The 25,041-nt window shown below is 47.9% G+C and overlaps 2 protein-coding genes and 1 long non-coding RNA gene across 34 annotated transcripts in view; 1 reads left to right on the plus strand and 2 right to left on the minus strand.

Moving 5' to 3' along the window:
* LOC104002339 (uncharacterized) overlaps nucleotides 1-4,939 on the minus strand; it is a 94,631-nt gene extending 89,692 nt beyond the window's left edge. For all 3 annotated transcript variants that reach the window (XR_001710004.3, XR_001710003.4, XR_001710002.3), the window contains exon 1: nucleotides 4,641-4,939. This is a non-coding gene — a long non-coding RNA (uncharacterized LOC104002339). The remainder of the gene's footprint in view (nucleotides 1-4,640) is intronic.
* On the plus strand, nucleotides 1,380-7,478 carry FBXL22 (F-box and leucine rich repeat protein 22). 2 transcript variants are annotated; one of them, XM_016928346.4, is made up of 2 exons: nucleotides 1,380-1,810; nucleotides 5,348-7,478. In XM_016928346.4, the coding sequence occupies exons 1-2, from the start codon at nucleotides 1,458-1,460 to the stop codon at nucleotides 5,736-5,738; spliced, it is 744 nt and encodes a 247-aa protein (XP_016783835.1). In that variant the 5' UTR covers nucleotides 1,380-1,457; the 3' UTR covers nucleotides 5,739-7,478. The 2 variants fall into 2 exon arrangements, with proteins under 2 accessions (XP_016783835.1, XP_054523636.1); XM_054667661.2 differs by lacking the exon at nucleotides 5,348-7,478 and adding an exon at nucleotides 4,749-5,293.
* A 5,205-nt stretch (nucleotides 7,479-12,683) lies between these two features.
* The window catches only part of HERC1 (HECT and RLD domain containing E3 ubiquitin protein ligase family member 1), a 285,017-nt gene continuing 272,659 nt past the window's right edge, over nucleotides 12,684-25,041 (minus strand). For all 29 annotated transcript variants that reach the window (XR_010151727.1, XM_054667631.2, XM_054667632.1 and 26 more), the window contains 4 exons: nucleotides 20,505-20,757; nucleotides 19,839-19,991; nucleotides 16,315-16,620; nucleotides 12,684-13,332 (listed from right to left, as the gene is read on the minus strand). Coding sequence is in view for 28 of the 29 variants with exons in the window: in XM_054667631.2 (XP_054523606.1) it covers nucleotides 13,147-13,332; nucleotides 16,315-16,620; nucleotides 19,839-19,991; nucleotides 20,505-20,757 (898 nt within the window). In the remaining variant the exon portion in view is untranslated. The remainder of the gene's footprint in view (nucleotides 13,333-16,314; nucleotides 16,621-19,838; nucleotides 19,992-20,504; nucleotides 20,758-25,041) is intronic.

The raw sequence follows: 25,041 nt of genomic DNA on the forward strand, positions 1-25,041 counted from the left end.
GCCTTCTGCTTTAAAGGCAAAGCTGCACCAGCCCTGACCAAACCTTAGTTCCAGAAGTGGGTTCAGCATAGGCTGCTTCATTTGTGTCTATGGGAAAACACAAGGATTCCCATTCCCTCTTATTCCAAATGGGAGAACAAACAGAAGTAACCACTGAGGTGGTGGTCCCTGGGCTGGCAGAGGAAAAACCATTCTCTTCTCACTATTGCCTAGGCAGAACATGGCCTATACAGCTGCACCGTATCAGCATCCCCCAAGCAAACCAAAAAACAACGACTGGGATTCAAAGCAGGAGAGTTAAGGTTGCGTCCTGGGTTTGGGAGTGAAGCAGCATGAGGAAACGGGTCTGCCATATCGTGAAGCCTCGGGTACTCAGGAAGGGGGAGCTTCACGGATAGTACCTCCAGGCACCTTGTCTAGAGTTGAGTCAGAGAGGGCAGGGGTGGCCCACTGGCTTCTCCAAGAGGGAACGGAGGGCACTCATAGAGTGGATGGTGTGTGGTCAACTTAAAGGCAAAGACGGACTAAAATACTGAACTTAAAATTGTTTCAAGCAGTTTCACATTAAGAGCTACCTCATCCATCCTGACATTTTGGGAAATACAGGTTATACATAGTACAAGGCCTTATCAGTGAGAAAATGTAAAGCCAAGTAAATTTAAATTTAAAACACAGACAGTACTGCTTGACCAAAACTACAAAAACAACAACAACAACAAAGCACCAATAAAACATAAAACACAGACACACAACTTTGGAAAGCAGCTACTTCAGTAAAATCTTTTATGAAACAACTCAGGGTAAAAATCTAGCTGTTGGGGAGGCCCAGGAAAATCCCCCTGCCTAGTGGCAGGCAGCAGGGCTTGAAGGCCAACCAGCCTAGCCTGGAGACAATTACTCTATGGCACAAAAATAACAGGAATGAGGCAGCAGCCATGGACTCTGCTCACAACTCACAACTGTCACCCTTAGCTCTCCACACGCAACAGGTTTCTTCCTAGTAAGGGTGGAGCAAAAGATTCACACTGATGTACTAGAAAATCAAAACAGTTAACATTTACAATTACACTCCTTCCCCGTAAGTACAGACTGCAAAGCCAGACAGAGCTGGCCTGGCCGCCACCACCGCCAATGAAAACGCCTTGGGAAAAGCCAAAAGTGCTCACTGCTAAACACCATTGTCAGCTAAAGGGAAAAAAAATCCCTTTTAAGGAAAGTAACTTCAATAGGCTCCTTTTCTGCCAGGACCTCCAATCCCTCTGAACATAAGCCGAACCACAGACTGCCGCACATGTGTCTGGGTCCTGGCTTTTCTTCCCTCACCCCTCCGCAGAGCTTCAGCACCAGTTGTTAGCCAAAAATAAACACCATTCCTCAACCATATATGTCCACCGGCCCAGAGTCGGGGAGGAGGAGAGGAGGCAGGTCAGCCGTCCCCCGGCTGCAGCTGCACTCACATGTGGCCACTGCTCACCATGCACATAACCCAGCTCAACCGGGAGTGCCTGCTGCACCTCTTCTCCTTCCTAGACAAGGACAGCAGGAAGAGCCTTGCCAGGACCTGCTCCCAGCTCCACGACGTGTTTGAGGACCCCGCACTCTGGTCCCTGCTGCACTTCCGTTCCCTCACTGAACTCCAGAAGGACAACTTCCTCCTGGGCCCGGCACTCCGCAGCCTCTCCATCTGCTGGCACTCCAGCCGCGTGCAGGTGTGCAGCATTGAGGACTGGCTCAAGAGTGCCTTCCAGAGAAGCATCTGCAGCCGGCACGAGAGCCTGGTCAATGATTTCCTCCTCCGGGTGTGCGACAGGTAGGCCACCTTGCCTCCTGAGCAGTGCTGGCCCCGCTAGCTCTGGCTTCCCTCTTGGGGGGCAGGGAAGAGCAAATTACGAGACCAAGATGGCTCCACCTTCGGGGCGCCTCAAACTAGGCCCAAGGCAGACATCCAGACCGCCCAAAGCAGGGTCCCCAGGAGACAAATCATGAGGGAAACAATTGCTAATCCTCCTCTTAGCCTCACAGGTCCTGGGCTGCTTCATGCAAACACCAAGAAGTGGGGCCTCCGTACTGGTAGTCATTAAGTGCCGGGTGGGTCCAGCTGGGCCTGGATTTTCAAGGTCAGGCTCTGGGAAAAGGCTTCCAGATGCAGCAATCAGCTCACCCCTCCATTAGGCCTAGCAAGCAGCCCTCAAGGCCTGGGAAACTGCGGAGGAAAGAGAGGGTGGGGAGCCAGAGGTGGAGAAGCCAGGGTGCTCAGGTCAGCTGAGCCAAACCAAACTCCAGGAGTAGATGAATTACTGATTTACACAGTATTCCTAAGGAGGGTGGCTTAGCCTAATTTTTCAAATTAGCAAACTGATGCTCCACGAGGTGGTATGATTTGCCCAGTCTAGGGTTGCCAGATTTTAGCAAATATATAGGCTGCCCAGTTAAATATGAATTTCAGATAAACAGTGAATAATATTTTAGTGTAATTATGTCCCAAATACATCTTGTGTTTATCTGCTAACCCCCACCCCAGACACAGATATAGACACTGAACCACCAGGCCAGTCTCCCTCCATGGTCCCAGCCTCATGGGCAGAGCGGCCCAGGCAAGAACACAGAGCTATTCAACCAGCCTCTCACTGAGCTTCTGCCAGTCCCGTGCTGCCTTTGAGGAAAAACACCCCCTTGATCATATAACAAACTGGCCCTGGCTGTTCATGGAAAACTAGACTCAGCCAGTTTACTGCCACCCAAGTTCATAGCTGCTATTTGCTGGCAGCACGACAGGAGTGGAAGGAAACAGCGTAGTGACCCCACCTTTCTTTTGAGCTGGTAGGAAGAAAACAGAAGATGGACTTGGGGCTGGGCCCCAACTGGACAAGGCTATTTTGATGGGCTTAACAAAGCCCAGGAATTAGACTAGAGTGATATGGGTGGAGGTTGGGGGGAGGCGAATGGCACAACATGTCCTGAAGTTGTTCCATTCTTACTGTAAGAGAACAGAGCTTAATGCCCCAAACCTGCAAGGTGTGAAGTGGACCTCCCAGGCCACTGTACTGATCAAGCAAGGGGCCCTGCTGTCACATAAAGAGCAAACGGCTTTGCTGTCAGCACTCTGCTGAGCCGCTCAGCTCGTCCAACCATGTGACCCCAGCTCAAAAACTCTTGCAACCTCATTTCTTCTTCTATAAAATGTGCTAAATTTTTCTTATCCGACAGGGTAAGAGGATTAAATGACACAGTGGCACCTGGCACATAGTAGGTACTGATGAACGTCTACTGAATCTGGTTCTTCTGGCACTCAGCTCAGGTCGGGAGGAATGGCTGAGGATGGCTGGGCAGGGGGACAGTCCGCTCTTTGTTTTTTCCCTGTATCAGAATTATTCCAAAGATTCTTAGAGGAAAAGATCACCCAACACCTTTGAGGCTTAAACACCTAATCCTTATAACCACCTTGAAGGTAACAATTCCTCCCACTTGACAAATGAGGAAGTGACGCCCAGCAAGGTTCAGACATCTGTCCTGGGTCTGACAGCAAATAAGTCACCAGCCAGTCACTTGAGCTCCCGGAGCCAGTTTCTTCATGTACAAAACTGGGGGTGCAGAGGTTGACGGGGTGACTAATGAAGGCACATGAACCTGAAGGAGACCCGGGCTCGGTGTGACACCTGGCTGCACCCAGCATATTTTAGTTCCTTACTTCCCTCCCCAGGCACAAAGGAGCCGAGCTGGCCCAGCCAGGGGCAGTCACGGAGCTGCGGGGGAGGCTGGCAGGGAAAGGGAAACGCTTCCCCAGCCCAGACTCTAGCTCCCTCTGGCTGCGGGGAGCCAAGGCCCCGGCCCATTAGTCGGTCCTTCTGGACTGGAAGCAGGCTGGTCCCGTTTGTTTCCAGGGAAAGCGGGTTAGGACTGCTTGTGGAAGGCCCCGTTGCAGGCCCCTCACAACCCCAGTGGTAGACATTATTCCCCCCACGCAGAGTAAATGAAGGCTCTGTGAGTGACTGACACGGCGATAAACCAAGTCTAACTTGGCTCAAGATCTTTTTTTTGCTGGGAGGGGCTGGTGAGGCTGCAGCAGAGGGTCCCCCAAGCTTTCTGGGCAAGTGACCTGGGTGGGTGTCCGTGACTGTACCTGCTCAGGGCTTGCCTCTAGCTGCCTCCGAACCCTGCCCTTTTCGGCTGGTGGCCCAGGGGATGCAGGAACAGCTCTAGTCTACTAAGCTGAACCCGGACTCAATGCTAACGCGTGCCCCCACCGCCTTGAGGGTTGGGATGGGCCTGTCACTAGGCCACCTCCAAGGAAACAAATCCCTCTTCCCACTCACGTCCCGCCGGGACATTCAGGGGCCTCAGCTTGAAGCTAGACTGGAGCAATCGCCACGCACCGCTCCCCTGCAAGGCAGCACATCCAGAGCGAAACAAAGAGTCAAGGGTTGTGGCTCCTGGAACTGGCATTCCCTCTGTCCACAGCCGCCCCAGGACTCTGCTGGGCCGGGGTCGGGGCTTCCCACTAGGGGCTCCCAAGGCTACGAGCCAAGAACCCACGCAGATGAAGGTACGGTGGGGTGCAGGGGCAGAAAGAGGAGGGAAAATGGGCCGGCCAGAAAGCCGACTTGGAACCCTGCAGTGTCATCGCAGCCAAGTGTCTTCACCTCGCAGGGCCCGAGTCCTCCTCGGTAAATGAGTCCACTCGGTCCCATGGGGCGGTTGGGTAGCTTTAACAGGCCAGTGAGCCCCGGGTCACCGCACTCTCCTCACAGGTGCCCCAACCTGGCGTCCGTCACGCTGTCGGGCTGTGGCCACGTTACCGACGACTGCCTGGCGCGCCTGCTGCGCTGCTGCCCACGCCTGCGCGCACTGCGCTTGGAGAACTGCGCGCGCGTCACCAACCGCACGCTGGCCGCCGTGGCGGCGGACGGGCGCGCGCTGCAGACATTGCACGTGGACTTCTGCCGCAACGTGAGCGCGGCCGGCCTGCGCCGCCTGCGCGCCGCGTGCCCGCGCCTGGCCCTGCGGGCAGAGCACAGCGCCGCCATGCTGCCCGACCAGCCCCCGCGCCCGCGCGCGCCCGCCGCGGCCCTCGGCAAGCTGCTGCAGCGCTAGACGCCGCCCCGCCGCTGCCCCCGGGGAAGGAGCGCAGCCGCAGACCGTCCTGGCTTCGAACCCAGCTCTTCCACCTTCAGACCACCACCGCATATTCTGAGCCTCATTTTCCCCGTCTGCACAGTGGGGATAAGAAAGCCTACCTCACGTTACGATTTTATACATAGGATAAACGCAAGATTAAATGGATATTTGGAAAACACTCGGCTGGTTCTCACTCAACACCACCGCCTTTCCCCTCTTGCTTCCGCCCCAGGCTTTCTGCTGTGCGCTCCCCACGGAGGCGGGAGGCGCCTGCACCGTCCTCGGGGACTCCGATCGCCGTTGGACCGAAATCACCTCGGTGGGGAGGACCTGACCACTCGGAGTTCGCCGACTTGCGCGCGGGGGTGACGGGGGCCAGGGCTGCCGCGCGCAGGGGTCTGGGGAGCCTCCGGGCGGAGCGACCCAGCGAGACCCCGCCGGCTCCCGGAGTGTCCTGGGGACCGCCGCCTCCAGGGGCCCCGGTAGTGATCTCGGTGAAGCAGGAGGAGGGGAAGCAGGGGCGCACGGGCAGAAGGAGCCACCGAGCCGCTCCTCCTTGCGGTTTTGCCCGCACGCGCGTCTGCCCGCCCACCTTTCCTGGGGCGGATGCGTTCCCGGAGTGACCGCACTCGCGATTGTAGAAAATTCGCTCCCAATTGTTGAATGCTTACATAAACTGCATAGTTACCCATATTTTCTACTGTTCTCATATCATAAGGGAAAAAGAAATGATTTGGAAGAAAAAAAAGCCTCAAACGAAACAAAAACAAAACCAGCAGCCCTGGCTAAGCTTTTGATAATGGAACCATTATAAGCTGACAAGCTAGATTTTTCACCTGTTGGATTTGCTGGACATGAGCACAAGCCTGGGCTTCCAATTTGAATTTCAGGGCTGTAGTCACTGATGTGTCACATTTAATGAAGGCTCTCGGCCCCCCGGCAGCCGCCTGGTCCTGGGTCACTGGGGAGAATTCTGGGTGGGTGGAAGAGGCGAGGAGCACTGTGATGGGCGCTGTTCACACTCCGGCTCCACCCAGCGCCAGCTGCGACAAAGCCCTTTACCCCTCCCAGGCCAGGTGTTTCTTCTGTGTGAAAGAGGAGCTTGATCCCTACTCACAGGTTCCTTAATTCATTGCTCAAATAGGGAAACAGCAAGGAAAAAGACAAATTCTGTTCTCATGAAGCTTACCTTCTAGTGGGGGAAGAGACAACAGGTAACTGGTATATAAGAGGGTAGAAGGGCCAGGTGCGGTGGCTCAATGCCTGTAATCCCAGCACTTTAGGAGGCCAAGATGGGCGAATCACGAGGTCAGGAGATCGAGACCATCCTGGCTAACACGGTGAAACCCCGTCTGTACTAAAAAAAAAAATACAAAAAATTAGCCGGGCGTGGTGGAGGGCACCTGTAGTCCCAGCTACTCAGGAGGCTGAGGCAGGAGAATGGCGTGAACCTGGGAGGCGGAGCTTGCAGTGAGCCAAGATCGTGCCACTGCACTCCAGCCTGGGCGACAGAGAGACTCTTGTCTCAAAAAAAAAAAAAAAAGGTAGAAAGTATTTGGAAAAAAGTGCAGGCTGTAACAAGGGCTATTAGGGATTGCTGGCAAGAGATTGGGGGGTGAAGCCTCTGAGAAAGGGTTGACCAATGTAAGCCTCACTGAGAAGATGACATCTGAGGCATGAAGTGAGGCAGGGGGCATAGATCCTCCTGGCAGAGGAACAGTCAGTGCAGAGGCCGCGGACTACAGGCATGGCTCATGTGCAAGGAGATCAGAGTGGCTGGAGCAGAGTGAATGAGGAAGGAAGCTGAGTAGCAGGTATCAGAGAAGCAATGCAGCCCGCAGCTTAACTTCAACATGCATTTTAAACTTTTTTCCCATTCTCTTGAGTTTCAAGATATAACCTTGAGGAAACTCAAAATCCTTTCTCCTTAGCCTTAAAATAGACTCCACGTCCCTCCCCTTTCTCACCAGATATGCTCCCTTTTCATTTATCTAACTGTATGCTACTATTTAATTGTGTGATGTCTTAGAAGTTTCAGGGGCTAATCTTGAGACAGACCAAGCCTGGAGACCCAGCTGCAAACCTCCAAAAATTACTTCAAAATGGCTAATTAACAACGAGACCATTGTTAAAATAATGTCAATCCGAGGTCCAGGTGGACTGAAGCCCAAGATAGCCACCAGAACAAAACACACAGACATCATACTCAGCCCATTTCTTGCATGCCTTCCTTATCAAGTCTTCCCTTTTAAAAACCCTAAAAATTGCTTTCCCCTCTAAAAATTGAAGCAGTTACTTTAAATAGCAATCTGGCTACTTCCCCCTTTACTAGTTTTGGGTGATAAATTTGCTTTTTATTACTAGACTTCGTTCTTGTTAATTCAAGCATCTGCACCTGCTTTGTTTGGTTATGGTAAGGGATGGGGGTAGCAGTGGATGGACAAATTAATGTGAGGAAGAAATGAGAGATGAAGGTTCCCCCTCAGCTCAACCTACCCCCAGAAGGAACCAGGGCGCCATGCACAGATGATAGGTGAAGTCCCAGCGGCCCTGGATTTTGTTCCAGGCAGAACATGTGGACAGGCAAGCAGCACCCTGTCCCACACCAGCCCTTCTGGGGACTGCCAAAGGGCTCCGGGCTGGGGCAGTGCTTACTCCAGAAACAGGGTAGCCACAGTAAGCCCTGGCCCAGCATAATCCCTTCTAATCCCTTAGTCAGGAGAGCCAGCTCTGTCACACCACCAGCTGCAGTGGAGTGGCAGGACCCTGCTACTAGCCTGTGAGACGCAGGCTGCTTTTTGGTGATTTCTCAGTTTGCCCACCATTGCTTTGCACTCTGGAGAGGCCTTGTTGGGAACGAATTTTTCTCCCATTACTCTGAACACTGTTGAAAGAAAGCTCAGGCTTCCAGGGGGTTGAATGTTTGTCTACAACAGAGCCACTTAAACCCCAGGCCTTTGTTTTCATCTTCTCCAAAAAGCCCCAATTTCTAGTATGTTCTATTTGTCCTAAATTGGTGGCTTAGCCTGGAGAACAACAGGATCCTGGCTTCAGGATCTAATGGATCTGGGTTTCCATCCCAATTCCCTCACTTTCTAGCTCTGTGACCAAGGACAGATTGGCCCTCTCCAAACCTCAGTTTTCTTATCTGAGTACTAAGGATAACAAGGGAACCTTGCTTTTGGGGTTCTTTTAAGGACTGTGATTATGTAAAGCAGAGGTCACTATAGGTTGAGCTAGAATGGGGTAACCTGCATTCCCCGATGACCCCCCTTTCCCATGGAAGCTCTTTTGTAGTAAGGGTTAAGTTCCCAGTTAACCCTCCAATGCCTACTAACTCCCCTGCATCCCAAGACATAGTGATCACAGAACTCAAGCAGTGCTGGCAGCTGTGTCCAGTGCTGTTTCTAGGGACCCAAATTGGCCCCCACCTTAGCCAGAGGAGCTTTGGGTTCTGAAGTGAAGGGTCATTTTAGGTGCCCCCAGAAGGTGGGCACTGATGGAGACACATGGCTCTCCACTCTGCCTTCTAACAGACACTGTTCACCACCAGGCATGAGCAAAACACTTAACAGAGCGCAATACCTCACTTAGTCTACAAAACCACTTTTGGAGCTTCCAGATAGCTACATGCATGGAGGTTCCTGGAGGGTGGTGTGTCCAGGGAGGGCATGGAATCTCCGTGCCCCTTCCCCACTAAATTAAAAGGTAAAAAACAGCCGGGTGCAGTGGCTCACGCCTGTAATCCTAGCACTTTGGGAGGCCAAGGCGGGCGGATCACCTGAGGTCAGGAGTTCAAGACCGGCCTGATCAACATGGTGAAAAACTCTCTTCTAAAATACAAAAATTAGCTGGGCATGATGGCGGGTGCCTGTAATCCCAGCTACTTGGGAGGCTGAGATGGGAGAATCGCTTGAACCCGGGAGACAGTGGTTGCAGTGAGCCGAGATCGGGCCACTGCACTCACTGCACAGCCTGCGCAGCTGAGCAAGACTCCGTCTCAAAAAAAAAAAAAAAAAGTAAAAAACAAAAGAAAAATCCTTTCAAACTTAGGTTAGCATATAACAAAGAGCCCTGCAGGCTTAATTAATCCACCAACTAATTCATTTCACAAGCATTTACTGGGTATTGGCCACGGGCTGGGCCAGGCCCTACCTGGAGGGACTCAGCCCTAGTTAGAAGACATGCAGCTGAGGTTGAGGGGGTGTTCTTGAGTGATCTCCAAGCTTTGCCATTCATAGCTTTTGACGAGATATGACCTCTCTGAGCCTCCGTTTCTTTATTTGTAAAATGGGACCAATACCCTCTTGGGACTGGGGGATAGGGGGAGGTATCCTCATATCCCTGGGGGGCTAGAAAAGCTGAGTGCCTGGCACAACACACAAATCCCAGGCACTGGGAAGAAGCAAGCCAGGTCTATCTGTGGGTAAGCCAGGCACCCTTTGTGGCAGACAGAGCTTTTGAGCTGGGCCACAGGTTCCAACCGTTAAGGAGAATATTCCCATTGGCAGGCATGGCACAGCAAAGGCAAAGGTCAAGAAGCCCAAGGCGTATCCAGGGAAGGGGTGAGCCAGGGCTGATGGGAGCCTGATTGTATTCCCGAGCCACCCAGAAATGGTTTGGGATTATCTATGCCCTCACAGCATCTATTAGATCATAGACATCCCTCAACTCCTGGAATGCTAACTCTTTCTAAGGTTTGGCCAAGGCAGCGAATGGTCACTTGCAGGTGAAGGTGGTGGGAGAGAACAGAACCTCACCACTGGGGCAGGACACTGCTCCCTGGCTGAAGGCTGACCTGTCACCACGTTGCACTGGTCTGCACAGGAGCCCCAGTGCCGGCAGAGAGACCGGGGCCACAGGCTCTTAGGTCAGGGTTCCAGATCCCCCCCAGGAGGCAGCAGGCTGCTGGCAGGAGGTGGTGCTCTGAGGCTTGTCTTACAGAGACACACTGGCCTGTTTCTGCACAGGATGAGTGTTCGGAGGGGAAGTGACTGAGCCCCCCCGGCTCTACCATGGCACGCTGACAGGAAGCAGAGGCTCCCAGTTCTAGTCGGGGCACACCTATGATCCAGCTTTCCCTCTCCTGACCTTGGATTCTTGGTTTATAAAGGCAGAGATCATCTGATCCCTTAGAGACTTTCCCTCCAGCTCTAGGATTCAATGCCCAAGATCTGCTTTTGGCTAAAAACCGAGCTCACAAGATGTGGGCTTCATCCGGCCAGAAGTCCTAGGCAAAGGCCACAAAGCTAGGAGGCCCAGAACAAAGCCATACTTTGAAGGATGTCTGGAGAAATCTTAAATTTTAAAAACTGATGGTCAACGTTTACTTGAGGCTGCTTAAGGGTCATAAAAACTGCAAGTATCTGTTAAGTGAATGAGGCCGGCAAACAACTGCCTAAGACTCTCTAAGAGCTGAAAGTAAACCAAGGGAAGCACCTGCACCAGGCCCACTTCAGCTCCTCAGATCAGGGACTTGTGCTTCCCCCTTTTCCAGAGTTTTCAAAAAGTCAAGAGAGGCCAGGCGCAGTGGCTCACGTGTGTAATCCCAGCACTTTGGGAGATCAAGGTGGAAGGACTGCTTGAGGCCAGGAGTTCCAGACTAGCCTGGGCAACATAGTGAGACCCTGTCTCTGCAAAAATGAAAAAATAGTCAAGACAATGAGGAAATAACACTGTTTCTGGCAACGAAACAGTGTGTGTTATAAAACCATGGCACTGTGCAGATTCCCCTCACAGGGTCAAACCTGAGCTGCTGTCTGTTAGCCCTGAGCCCAGGACCTGCAACCATGAGTGCCAGCCTTCTGGGGGTCCTCCTGCCCCCGAGTCCAGAGCAAACCGTGGCAGCAGCACAGGGTGAGGCATTATTTTGAATTTAGAGACCGCAGAGGTATCCTTTGCTCTGCATGTCCTCAGCCCAGCTCAGCAAGAGGGACGCAGGAAGCGGCTCAGAAGACCCTAAGAGGCCTCTCCTGGATTCGTCCAGGATCTTGGCAGCACAGACGCTTTTTTTTTTTTTTTTCTCTCACTCTGTCGCCCAGGCTGGAGTGCAGTGGCGCGATCTTGGCTCACTGCAAGCTCTGCCTCTCGGGTTCATGCCATTCTCCTGCCTCAGCCTCCCGAGTAGCTGGGACTACAGGTGCCCGCAACCATGCCCAGCTAATTTTTTTTATTTTTAGTAGAGACGGGGTTGCACCATGTTAGCTAGGATGGTCTCGATCTCCTGACCTTGTGATCCACCCGCCTCGGCCTCCCAAAGTGCTGGGATTACAGGCGTGAGCCTTTCTTTTCTTAAATTCTCTCCTGGTCCAGAGGCCCAGGCAGGGCCTTCCCACCCTGAGGAGGAGGGCTTCAAGCCCAAAGCCCTTCAACGATGCTACTGACTGCGCTCTTAGATCGGTATTAAAGCCTCATCTTTACCCAGAACTCCTGGGGTTCCCCCCAAAGCTGTAGTCTCTCCCTGAGACCCAATTCCAGTTGAAGCCTTTTTTCAATAAAACAAAGATGTCATCATTCTAAATATTATTAGGTATTCTCACTAAGAAAGATCCATTTACCACATTATCTTAGCTGGCAAAACCTTATTTTTCTTTTAATTTCTCTTTGAAGACATACACCTATCTTCCTTGTGGAAAATAACTGCCTGCAGAGGGCTGTCTGTCTGGCACCTCATTTGAGCAGGCTGTCGGCAAAGACCCTGTCCGCGAAGTACAGTGGAAGCAGCCTGTGGCATGAACTTGCTGTAGGTGAGGGAGGCAAGCTGTCCACAGGCCTTCCCCTCTTCCTGCACACACTCCAAGAAGCCAGAGCCCTCCCAGCTGCTCTCAAGATGGCCCTTTCCCCCAGAAACACAGGCTCACCCTGACGCTGCTGAACACACACACAGCACTCAGGGCCCGCAGGGGCTGGCTGAGTTTGAGCACCAAGAATGTAACCCCTTCCCCAGACCTCTGCACAATTCTATCATTCAAGGATATGAAAGCCACTCATCAGTTCTCATGCTAATTCACACATTCACTCACTCATTCACTCATTGATACATGCTAAGTGCCTGCTAGCAGTAGCTGGCCTTTCTGTAACACCTTCCACTTGGCTGCCCTCCCCACTGAGACATGTTGTAAACTGCCCTGTTCTTTAATTCCATCACGTGCTCATTTTGTCTTTGTAGGTTCTTCATAGGAAGGGCCAGATGGCATTACTGTGGTCCTCTTCCTCCTTGTCTGGTAGAGTCATCCTCCACATTAGGTAGCTGGGGCTGTCCAGAGAAGGACGGGTGGTACTGAGAGGGGCGGAGCAGCTGAGGGAACAAAGTCAGAGAGACCCAGGATGACAGAAGAACAATGGAAAATAGGGACTTCCAACCCAGAGGGGTCTCCTAGAACCACACGGTTCCCTGATACGTTATTTCCAAGTGAAGCCCACCCTCAATGTAAAGAAATGTTTCTGAATGGGTCAAAAAGCCATCAGAGCAAGACCAGCCTGGAAGCTCATTCTGTTCTGGGCTAATGTCTGCCTCGATGGTAACCCCTGGTCAGAAGCTCCGCAGGAAGCAATACCAAGAGCCACGCTCCAATTCCTGAATCTGCTTTATTTCTCTGCATAAGGAACCCTGAACAGGCAATTCAAATTAAAACAAAATAAATATATGCATATTCATGTAAAACTGTCCTTTCTAATGAACAATTATACACAATGTACAATTTCATGTTCACTGGGTGGATTTACAAAAATGTACCATTCCCAACTAAAAATGCACCAAAGTGGTTTCATGCAAACTTATCAAAAGTGACCAAAAATATGGAGGGAAAAACCTGACTGAGAGCACTTCATTTTTGTTGTTTTTGTACAATCACAGAAAAATAAAAACATCTAATTTCTTTGTTACATTTAGAGTAACTAAATGTGGCCATTGTTTATAATGTTGGTTTATGTTCCTATAACATCTATGTAGTTACCATAAAAGTATATCAACATCAAATCAGAAGTGAGCATTATTGAGGGAGAGAAGGGAGGGTGAGAGCACCCGCACGGTCAGTAGTCAGTGTCGGAGCCCTCGGCGTTGTCCACGTTTCTCGAGAGCATGTAGTTGTCCATGTCGATTGAGCGGCAGTTGTTGATGGCATAGCGCAGGCGCTCGGCCATGACCAGCTGGCTGGAGTACGGGGGCAGCCTCAGCTGGAAGAAGCAGGTCTGTGAGGTAGGCAGACTGTCGTAAGGCTGTGGAGAGAGACCCAGAGCCGTGACTGGGGACATCAGAGTGCCATAAGGGGGAGTGGGGCTGCCCATGACCTCTCCCTGCCTTCAAGATGGAATTAACATGGCCACATGGTTAAGTCAAGTGGACACAGAGACTGGGCCAGATAGAATGAGCTGAGGCCCTACTGCCCCGTGGCCCTCAAGGCTCTGGGTGAAGATGTTCCTTCTTGTCCTCACCTCCTCCAGTGCCTGTGTGTGTAAAGTGAGGAGAAGCTCTGACTGGCAGGATTGCTTGAGAGAATACACTACGCACAGCGCCTGGCACAGGATGAGAGTGTAGTAAGAGGGCACCTGTCCTTCGTACCCATCCACCAAGAGGGTGCAGACTGGAAGCCAGCTGCAGGGATGCCCCCACAGAGCAGGTAGAATGGAAAGAATAACTGTGAGGTACAGCTGGCCATGGGAGCCTCTTTGCCCCCTCTCCTCTCCCTGTCCTCATGTGCATTCTGCCTCCTTTGCAGGCGCCATGGCTGCCTCGCACAGCTCACATAAGGAAGGGGCAGTCAATTAAACTCCAGTCCATCCATTTAACTGACGGTGATGCATCATTTAAAATGATAATTATGATGACTGGCAGCAAAACAGAAAGGTGTTCAGGATACATTAGGAGGTTAAAGGCAGAAAAAATTCTAGATACATCATATAAAAATTTGTACAATTGAGGCAAAGACTATGAGGAATTTCACAAAGGTAAAAATAGCTACTACTGGAGAGACAGAATTATATACGTTCCCTATCCCTCCTTGCAAACACAACTATTTTCTAAACAATTTGTAATAATAGTAATGGCATTATAGTGTTTTTATAAATTTTTAAAACGTTTGCTTAAAAAAAAAAAAAAAGAACCTGTCTTCTCTCACTCAACCTCCTCTTGAAATCAGCCCTCCTCCCCAGAGCCCACACCTAGGTGAGCCACATGTCCTGCTATGGGAGGTGGATGGCCCAGCAGCCCAAATGCACCAGAGCCAGTGATGACACAGCTCAACGCAGAAAAACTGAAAGCAGCAAGGAAGGGAGGTGCCGCTAGGTGGCTCTGATGACCTAAATGTGAGTACTGTAGAAATGATCTAAAAGCCACAGAGCAACCAACCACGGTAGTCAGTTACTGAGGCTGACAACCCTGAGACCGGAGATTAGTGGTGGATTAACTCCTACAACGGCAGGAGTAGCCCAGGACAGATATAAGGCAAGGGTTGTTTCCAGAGCTGAGTAGAAATGAGCCATTTCCTCCTTCCTACTTCTCTCTGAAGCAACAAAACAGATTTACAACTTATAGTTCTTGGCAAGTCATGCAGAAAATTTATAGAAAGGCTCTTTTATAATCCTTCCTGCACGTGGCTTCTCCAGCAAGCCTAGCTCAGGAGCAGAGCAGCAGCCTGCAGCCTCAGGAGGCAGCACGGGGAGGAATAGCTTTGGCTACACCAGAAAGCCAGACACTTAAACTGGCAGGAAGGGCCTGTGTGTGAAGAGGCCCCACTTCCCTTACTGTTTTCTGAACAAACATCATGGGCCCTGCTCAGAGAACTGCCCAGCTCATGTGGGAGAGGGGGCTTGTGAAGAGTGGGGATGGAAACAGAGGGAGGAGAGGCACTCCTAACTGAATGCAGTAAGTTCTGGGTTTGAGGGCTGTACCCAGTGTTCAGGAGGTGGAGAGGAGGAGTCTGGCTAGGTCTGCCTTCAGCAATGGTAGGGGCACTCCTGGAAAGCATCTAGGAGGGGTTCCTGGAGGAGATGACTGGCATTGGGCTTATAGGATGAGTAAGTGCTTGCCAGAGATGGAAGGAAAGGGGTGTGAAGAAGGACTTACTAAAGCAGAAGGAACAGGTTACATAAAAGCACAGAATTTTAAAAACAGCCTGGTCTACTGGGGAGAAAGGCAAGCAGCCCATTATGACCAGAACATGAGAAGTATCAAGACATCACATCAGAAAGTGGGGCAGAGGCCAGACTGTGGAAGTGTTTAAGGCAGCTAAGGTCATTGGCATTTATTATGGAGTCAACAAAGGAGGTCTCTGAAAGGTCTAAAAGGAGGAGAGTGACATGGTCAGACAGGTGCTTAAGAAAGATGACTCTGGCAGCAGTGTGCTTTTCAGACTCTAAGCCCTCTTATTCCTAAGCCATCTGTCAAAATCACAGCTGGGCTGGGGCTCTGCAGCTGGGGCCTTTCATCAGATGGCAGAGATGCAGCCCTGCCTGCTCCACAAGGCACACCACACAAGTGGGCACAGAGGTTATCGCTGCTCCCCACATCTTTGGGTTCCTTCTGGGGCACACCCACCAGTTAATGGTTAATATTTTCATGAAAACAAACAAGGCCATGCCTCAGCACGGGAAGAGGCAGTATGATGATCCTTCTGCCAAGTTCAGCTTTAACTCAGGAAGATGCTGGAAGATTTAGGGAAGGTTGTTGGTTGTAGTATGCTCTCTTCATCCACTTAGGACTCTTCCCACTGAAGCTAAATGATATTTCTAAACAAATTTTACTGCTTGATTTTTTTCATTAATCTGGAAATTCTAAGTATTAAGCATGAATCGGCAGGCCTACTTGAGGGTCATAGTTTGTTTTCCCCAACATAAAAGCAACAAGGCGCAGAGGGCCAGGCGTGTTGGCTCACGCCTGTAATTCCAGCACTTTGGGAGGCCGACGTGACCAGATCACCTGAGGTCAGTAGTTCAAGACCAGCCTGGCCAACATGGTGAATCCCCGTCTCTACCAAAATATACAAAAAAATAAGCCAGGCGTGGTGGCACGCACCTGTAGTCCCAGCTACTTGGGAGGCTGAGGCAGGAGAACTGCTTGAAGCTAGGAAGCGGAGGTTGCAGTAAGCTAAAATCATGCCACTGCACTCCAGCCTGGGCCACAGAGTGAGACCCTGTCTCAACAAAAACAACAATGAAGCAATAAGGCAGACATTACAAAGGAAAAAAGAATAGCTTACTTACCCTATCAACCTTCATGATTTGAAATCTCTGAGAAATGTCAGCAGTGTTGGCTGGTAGTCGAGATCTTCCTGACACAAACCTCATGAAAAGCACCCGCTCCTCATTGGAGAACTCTTCCAGTGTGTGCCAGAACCACTGCACCAGCTGATGCTGCTCATCCACCTCACGGTACCGCACCACTTTCTTCAAGACTTCCACAGAGATCTCGGGCATCCCACACACCATCTGCTCCAGTTGTTTTGCTGTGAGGAGGGACAGCAGCGGCACAGGAACAATCCAGGACATCCCTTCTCGGACTGCAGCCACCTGCTCCCGGGAGAGGTTGCTCATTCAATGAGTGTCCGTGAACCTGGCACCCGCCAAGGGCCCTGTGGGGCTAGGCGCCTCCTGCTGCCTGCTCGTCCGCTCCCCAGACCCTCTACTTGTTTCTCAGACCACCAGGCATGAGAGTCAGTCAAAAAGGCCCACCCTCCCTGACTCTCAACCCTTGTTAGAGCGCCTCCCTGCTGTGGGATTCTTACACTCCTGGTTCCAGTTCAAGTCCAATTTAGGAGCCTGCCTTCCCTCTACCACAAAATCTCAGCCCACTGGGGCCTTCCCTGATGCCAGCCCCACTCACTCATATTCCTAATCATACGTGCCCATGTGCTGTCAAACTATGCATGTGTGGACACTTCATCTCATAAAGGTAAGAAGCTTTGGGGGCACTCATCTAGCTGTCTACTGTTTTTTAAATTTATATTTGTCTTTTGAAAATAATTATATCCTTTTTGTAAAAATTATTTGTGCTCATCGTAAAAAAAATCTGAAAAGTACAAAGAAGAAAGTAAAAATGGGAAGTCCTTCTTTAGGAAGGCAATAGAAGAGGCAATGAATTTAGTGAAGAGACTTGGGTTCTAACTCCCAGCTCTGCCAATTATTAACTCTCTTAATTTTTCTGTCTGAAAAAAGCAGATATTGCTGCTCTCATGTGGCTCTGATGAGAACTGTATATGAGTAACTACATGAAATTCTGTGTGACTGGGTAATTCTACCCTGCTCTGTTCTCTTAGCATCATAGTGCTGGGCACAGGCAAGTCGGGGAGTACCAAGTGGGGTGCAACCAGGGGCTGCCTTGACAGCTTGTTTAGAAAAATGTCTCCTCCAAGATTATACAGTAGTACATACCCTACACACAGACTCACCACTGTTCAAGGTTTGTGTCATAAATACTTCTTTGCTCTTGGCCAACTCAAAACCATCTACCACCATTTAAAAAGTCTAAGAATCTGAATAGGGACCATACCTTAAGGAAGTGAGTAACTATGTGAGGTGACGGATATGTTAATTTGCTTCACTATAATAACCTTTTTACTATCTATATGCATATCCTATATTATCGTGTTGTACACCTTAAATATACATAATAAAATTTATTATATATAAAAAAAAAACTGGGCCAAGTACAATGGTTTGCCCTGTCATCCCAGCTACTTGGAAGGCTAAGGCAGGAGATCCCTTGAGCCCAACAGTTCAAAGCTGCAGTGAGTGCCACTGCACTCCAGCCTGGGTGACAGAGCAAGACCCTCTCTTAAAAAATAAAATAATAAAAAACTGGCACTAAGGTTGTCCCATAAGGATCAGAGATTGGCAGTAAAGGCAGTCTCTTCTGATAGTAAAGGTCAATACCCCACCAAAGTCTGCCAAACGAAAACAAAAACGAACAAACAAGCTGTTATGCTTGGTGGAACACAAAACAAAAGCTGTCTGGAAAAAAAATTAGGCTGAGGTATGGGGCTGGCTGCTTGGAGATGGCAGGGGGACAACTGAGGACAGTTATGGGATAAACACTCAGTTCTAAGAGATGAAAAGGAACCAAAGACCAATTCATATATAAAGAAAGAGGAGGAAGGGCTTGTTACGGAGAACAGAACAAAGCCAGGGCAGAGCAGAGCACAGCTGTGGAAAGGGAGTGTCCATCCAACCCTCAGAAGAAGGGTCATCAGAAGAGCCTGGACACCATCTTGGAGCCTGGTTTGGGGTCTTGGCTCTGCTGTGGGCACTCAGTGCTTTCTTCTGTGAAACGGAGCTGGCAATCCTTATCTCACAGAGTAACTATGGGAAAAATGGCACCCAAGAGTGCCTGGCACCATGGCTGGCGTGCAGGAGGTTATCAATACATTTCTAGTCAGTTATTTATTCTCTGAGGATTAAAAATATTCATGAACTGGAGACAAACACTAATCCCTGGCTGTGTAAATAGCATCACTGACAAGATCCAACTTCACTAGGCTAAAGATATCATTTTTCTGATGGGACTTGGCCCAAAGTCTAAGAAGGAGCTGGGAGTGAGGGGTATGGAGTATGTATACTTCAAATCACTAAACTTCTATAGCTTCACAGCCTAAGTCCAGCTCTTGAGAAGACCCCAACATATTCTGCAAATAAAGTATTACCGAAATGCTATTAATGATTGTATTATCAAAAGAACCATTTTTGGACACCATATTTATGACCACATGAGTGGTCACTCATTCACACTCCCATTATTTATTAAATGCTAACTTACGTGTCAGCACAGAACAAGGATAACTCAAATGAAATAGAAAATGCATTCTTCATTCAATTACTTGCAAGTTGAGGAAACAAGACCTAAATTCTGGGGCCTAATTCTTAGACCATAACATAGAAGTATGTGATATATCTTGAGGAACTTCAAAGTAAGGAAAAAGATCGCAGGTTGGTGACCTGGAGGTGAGCTTGTGTGTGCAGGAGATGCCCTCTTAGCTGAGGCTTAAAGAACAGCAGCAAGACAGGGAAAGGGAAATCCATGTGAGGTCATAAGACCAGCATTTGGAGGTTCATTTATGTGGGCCCTGACTAACCCAACTAGAGTGGGGACGCTGAGCTGGGAAGCAGTAAGACATGAGGACAAACAGGACTAAGGAGGAGTAAGGAGGAGTAAGAAGGCAAGGTCTGAATGCAGGATGAAAACAGTCTCAATCCAACCAAAGACCAATTCAGAACCGATTTAAGGCACTGGGTATGGAGAAAAAGGCCTGAGAAGTCTCTGAATAGGATTTGGAATATAAATACAAAGGAATCACCAAGTACGGTGGCTCACGCCTGTAATCCCAACACTTTGGGAAGCTGAGGCAGGTGGATCACTTGAGGCCAGGAGTTCAAGACCAGCCTGGCTAACATGGCAAAACCCTGTCTCTACCAAAAAATAAAAAGATTAGCTAGGCGTGGTGACACATGCCTGTAGTCCCAGCTACTGGGGAGGCTGAGGCCAGAGAATCACTTGCACCCAGGAGGCAGAGGCTGCAGTGAGCTGAGATTGCACCACTGCACTCCGGCCTAGGCGACAGAGTGAGGTGCTGTCTCAAAAATAAATAAGTAAATTAAAATAAATAAATTCATACATACATACAGAGGAATTAACACAGTAAACACATATTAGCAGATTTTGGCATACTCAGTCAGCTCTCATTTGGAGAGAAACCCAAGCATTCATGTGTACCTCCCGAGATGTTTCATCTCACCTGTCTGTCCATCTCATGAAGTCGATATTCAATGGCCCTCTCCACATATTCCTTCCTGTTGGAAAATGTGAGTGGGATACTATTTCCACCAGGGATTATAGGAACCATTTTGCCATCAGCACTCTGGCCAACAAAAGAATCAAGAGGAATCATCTAGGAACAGAAGAAAAAAGAATTTTTATTACATGGTAGAAATGACAGCAAAAAGTATTTTACATACAAATATGGCACAGCAATAACAAACTCACAATTTTTAAGGATAAAAACAAGGAACACAAAACAGGTAGGACTGATCAGGCTACTTGATCAGCAGGAATGTGATGACTCAACCAGCTGTAGTTAAAAATGGGACAAAATCTCTCTGTTCACAAACCAAGCCTGTTGAACTCTCGTGACCCCAGGCCTCCCCTTCCACCTTGGTTCTTCACTCTAACAGGCAGAAAAAAATTAAGGGGGAAGGAGCAGCTAAGTGCAGGAGCCCGCTCTATCTATTAGAAGCTGTTTAAACTCCTGCGGTTGAGCTGCTAAGGGCAGCAATGGCATAGATATGGCATTGTTCAGCCAGACAGCAAGTGGAAGACTGTATCTCAATTTTACACAGAAAAATTCTAGTCTGTGCATATAGGACGTCAACACCAGTAGAAACATAGACTGGCCAGGATTTACCTCATGGAAACTCTCCTCGGTAATCCCACTGTCTTCAATGTGAAGAATGCTGTTGAGAGTCTGCACGTAGAGCAGATCCACCTCCTCCAGGTCCTCTAGGGTGAGTGGGACACAGCACAGCTGCTTCCACACCAGAGGGGCCAAGTGGAGGTCCAGAGGCTTCTTTGTGCGAATGGCAACCCCCATTAAAATTCCTAAAAACTTAAACTGCATTAAGTGTTCATCGAGGCAGGCAGAAGGGTTAAAAAGGAACCTGTAAAATTAAAGGGAATATTTCAAACAGCATTTTCCTTATTTCTATTAGAAATAAGTTAGCAACAACAGCTATAGCGTTAGTCTATACCTGTACTGTTCAATATAGCATCCATTAGCCACATAAGGCTAAAGTAATTAAATAAAACTAAAAATTCAGTTCTTCGGCTTCCCTAATCACATGTTGAGTTCTCAAAAGCCACATGTGGACCGTAGTTATTGTTTCACACAGCACATGGACTATATTCTGAACTATTTTTAGAAGAACTATGTAAGGATCTTAAGCTACCTGCTCCAGAATGCCTTGTTTTCTAAAATCATTGTCTTTTTTTTTTTATTATTATACTTTAAGTTTTAGGGTACATGTGCACAACGTGCAGGTTTGTTACATATGTATACATGTGCCATGTTGGTGTGCTGCACCCATTAACTCTTCATTTAACATTAGGTATATCTCCTAATGCTATCCCTCCCCCCTCCCCTCACCCCACAACAGGCCCCGGTGTGTGATGTTCCCCTTCCTGTGTCCATGTGTTCTCATTGTTCAATTCCCATCTATGAGTGAGAACATGCGGTGTTTGGTTTTTTGTCCTTGTGATAGTTTGCTGAGAATGATGGTTTCCAGCTTCATTCATGTCCCTAACAAAGGACATGAACTCATCATTTTTTATGGCTGCATAGTATTCCATGGTGTATATGTGCCACATTTTCTTAATCCAGTCTATCATTGTTGGACATTTGGGTTGGTTCCAAGTCTTTCCTATTACGAATAGTGCCGCAATAAACATACGTGTGCATGTGTCCTTATAGCAGAATGTTTTATAATCCTTTGGGTATATACCCAGTAATGGGATGGCTGAGTCAAATGGTATTTCTAGTTCTAGATCCCTGAGGAATCGCCACACTGACTTCCACAATGGTTGAACTAGTTTACAGTCCCACCAACAGTGTAAAAGTGTTCCTTTTTCTCCACATCCTCTCCAGCACCTGTTGTTTCCTGACTTCTTAATGATCGCCATTCTAATTGGTGTGAGATGGTATTTCATTGTGGTTTTGATTTGCATTTCTCTGATGGCCAGTGATAATGAGCATTTTTTCATCTGTCTTTTGGCTGCATAAATGTCTTCTTTTGAGAAGTGTCTGTTCATACCCTTCGCCCACTTTTTGATGGGGTTGTTTGTTTTTTTCTTGTAAATTTGTTTGAGTTCATTGTAGATTCTGGATATTAGCCCTTTGTCAGATGAGTAGGTTGCAAAAATTTTCTCCCATTCTGTGGGTTGCCTGTTCACTCTGATGGTAGTTTCTTTTGCTGTGCAGAAGCTGTTTAGTTTAATTAGATCCCATTTGTCAATTTTGGCTTTTGTTGCCATTGCTTTTGGTGTTTTAGACATGAAGTCCTTGCCCATGCCTATGTCCTGAATGGTATTGCCTAGGCTTTCTTCTAGGGTTTTTATGGTTTTAGGTCTAACATTTAAGTCTTTAATCCATCTTGAATTAGTTTTTGTATAAGGTGTAAGGAAGGGATCCAGTTTCAGCTTTCTACATATGGCTAGCCAGGTTTCCCAGCACCATTTATTAAATAGGGAATCCTTTCCCCATTTGTTTCTGTCAGGTTTGTCAGAGATCAGATAGTTGTAGATATGTGGCATTATTTCTGAGGGCTCTGTTCTGTTCCATTGGTCTGTATCTCTGTTTTGGTACCAGTACCATGCTGTTTTGGTTACTGTAGCCTTGGAGTATAGTTTGAAGTCAGGAAGTGTGATGCCTCCAGCTTTGTTCTTTTGGCTTAGGATTGACTTGGCAATGCGGGCTCTTTTTTGGTTCCATATGAACTTTAGTTTTTTCCATTCTGTGAAGAAAGTCATTGGTAGCTTGATGGGGATGGCACTGAATCTATAAATTACCTTGGGCAGTATGGCCATTTTCACAATATTGATTCTTCCTACCCATGAGCATGGAATGTTCTTCCATTTATTTCTATCCTCTTTTATTTCCTTGAGCAGTGGTCTGTAGTTCTCCTTGAAGAGGTCCTTCACATCCCTTGTAAGTTGGATTCCTATTTTATTCTCTTTGAAGCAACTGTGAATGGAAGTTCACTCATGATTTGGCTCTCTGTTTGTCTGTTATTGGTGTATAAGAATGCTTGTGATTTTTGCACATTGATTTCGTATCCTGAGACTTTGCTGAAGTTGCCTATCAGCTTAAGGAGATTTTGGGCTGAGACAATGGGGTTTTCTAGATATACAATCATGTCATCTACAAACAGGGACAATTTGACTTCCTCTTTTCCTAACTGAATGCCCTTTATTTCCTTCTCCTGCCTGACTGCCCTGGCCAGAACTTCCAACACTATGTTGAATAGGAGTGGTGAGAGAGGGCATCCCTCTCTTGTGCCAGTTTTCAAAGGGAATGCTTCCAGTTTTTGTCCATTCAGTATGATATTGGCTGTGGGTTTGTCATAGATAGCTCTTATTATTTTGAGATATGTCCCATCAATACCTAATTTATTGAGAGTTTTTAGCATGAAGGTTGTTGAATTTTGTCAAAGGCCTTTTCTGCACCTATTGAGATAATCATGTGGTCTTTATCTTTGGTTCTGTTTATATGCTGGATTATGTTTATTGATTTTCGTATGTTGAACCAGCCTTGCATCCCAGGGATGAAGCCCACTTGATCATGGTGGATAAGCTTTTTGATGTGTTGCTGGATTCGGTTTGCCAGTATTTTACTGAGGATTTTTGCATCAACGTTCATCAAGGATATTGGTCTAAAATTCTCTTTTTTTGTTGTGTCTCTGCCAGGCTTTGGTTTCAGGATGATGCTGGCCTCCTAAAATGAGTTAGGGAGGATTCCCTCTTTTTCTATTGATTGGAATAGTTTCAGAAGGAATGGTAAGAGCTCCTCCTTGTACCTCTGGTAGAAGTTGGCTGTGAATCCGTCTGGTCCTGGACTTTTTTTGGTTGGTAAGCTATTAATTATTGCCTCAATTTCAGAGCCTGTTATTGGTCTATTCGGAGATTCAACTTCTTCCTGGTTTAGTCTTGGGAGAGTGTATGTGTCGAGGAATTTATCCATTTCTTCTAGATTTTCTAGTTTATTTGCATAGAGGTGTTTACAGTATTCTCTGGTGGTAGTTTGTATTTCTGTGGGATCAGTGGTGATATCCCCTTTGTCATTTTTTATTGCGTCTATTTGATTCTTCTCTGTTTTCTTATTAGTCTTGCTAGCAGTCTATCAATTTTGTTGATCTTTTCAAAAAAACCAGCTCCTGGATTCATTGATTTTTTGAAGGGTTTTTTGTGTCTCTATCTCCTTCAGTTCTGCTCTGATCTTAGTTATTTCTTGGCTTCTGCTAGCTTTTGAATGTGTTTGCTCTTGCTTCTCTAGTTCTTTTTATTGTGATGTTAGGGTGTCAATTTTCGATCTTTCCTGCTTTCTCTTGTGGGCATTTAGTGCTATAAATTTCCCTCTACGCACTGCTTTGAATGTGTCCCAGAGATTCTGGTATGTTGTGTCTTTGTTCTCGTTGGTTTCAAAGAACATCTTCATTTCTGCCTTCATTTCATTATGTACCCAGTAGTCATTCAGGAGCAGGTTGTTCAGTTTCCATGTAGTTGAGCGGTTTTGAGTGAGTTTCTTAATCCTGAGTTCTAGTTTGATTGCACTGTGGTCTGAGAGACAGTTTGTTATAATTTCTGTTCTTTTACATTTGCTGAGAAGTGCTTTACTTCCAACTATGTGGTCAATTTTGGAATAGGTGTGGTGTGGTGCTGAAAAGAATGTATATTCTGTTGATCTGGGGTGGAGAGTTCTGTAGATGTCTATTAGGTCTGCTTGGTGCAGAGCTGAGTTCAATTCCTGGATATCCTTGTTAACTTTCTGTCTCGATCTGTCTAACGTTGACAGTGGGGTGTTAAAGTCTCCCATTATTATTGTGTGGGAGTCTAAGTCTCTTTGTAGGTCACTAAGGACTTGGTTTATGAATCTGGGTGCTCCTGTATTGGGTGCATATATATTTAGGATAGTTAGTTCTTCTTGTTGAATTGATCCCTTTACCATTATGTAATGGCCTTCTTTGTCTCTTTTGATCTTTGTTGGTTTAAAGTCTGTTTTATCAGAGGCTAGGATTGCAACCCCTGCCTTTTGTTGTTTTCCATTTGCTTGGTAGATCTTCCTCCATCCCTTTATTTTGAGCCTATATGTGTCTCTGCATGTGAGATGGGTTTCCTGAATACAGCACACTGATGGGTCTTGACTCTTTATCCAATTTGCCAGTCTGTGCCTT

Source organism: Pan troglodytes, chromosome 16 (assembly GCF_028858775.2).
Source record: "Pan troglodytes isolate AG18354 chromosome 16, NHGRI_mPanTro3-v2.0_pri, whole genome shotgun sequence".
Taxonomy (NCBI): domain Eukaryota; kingdom Metazoa; phylum Chordata; class Mammalia; order Primates; family Hominidae; genus Pan; species Pan troglodytes.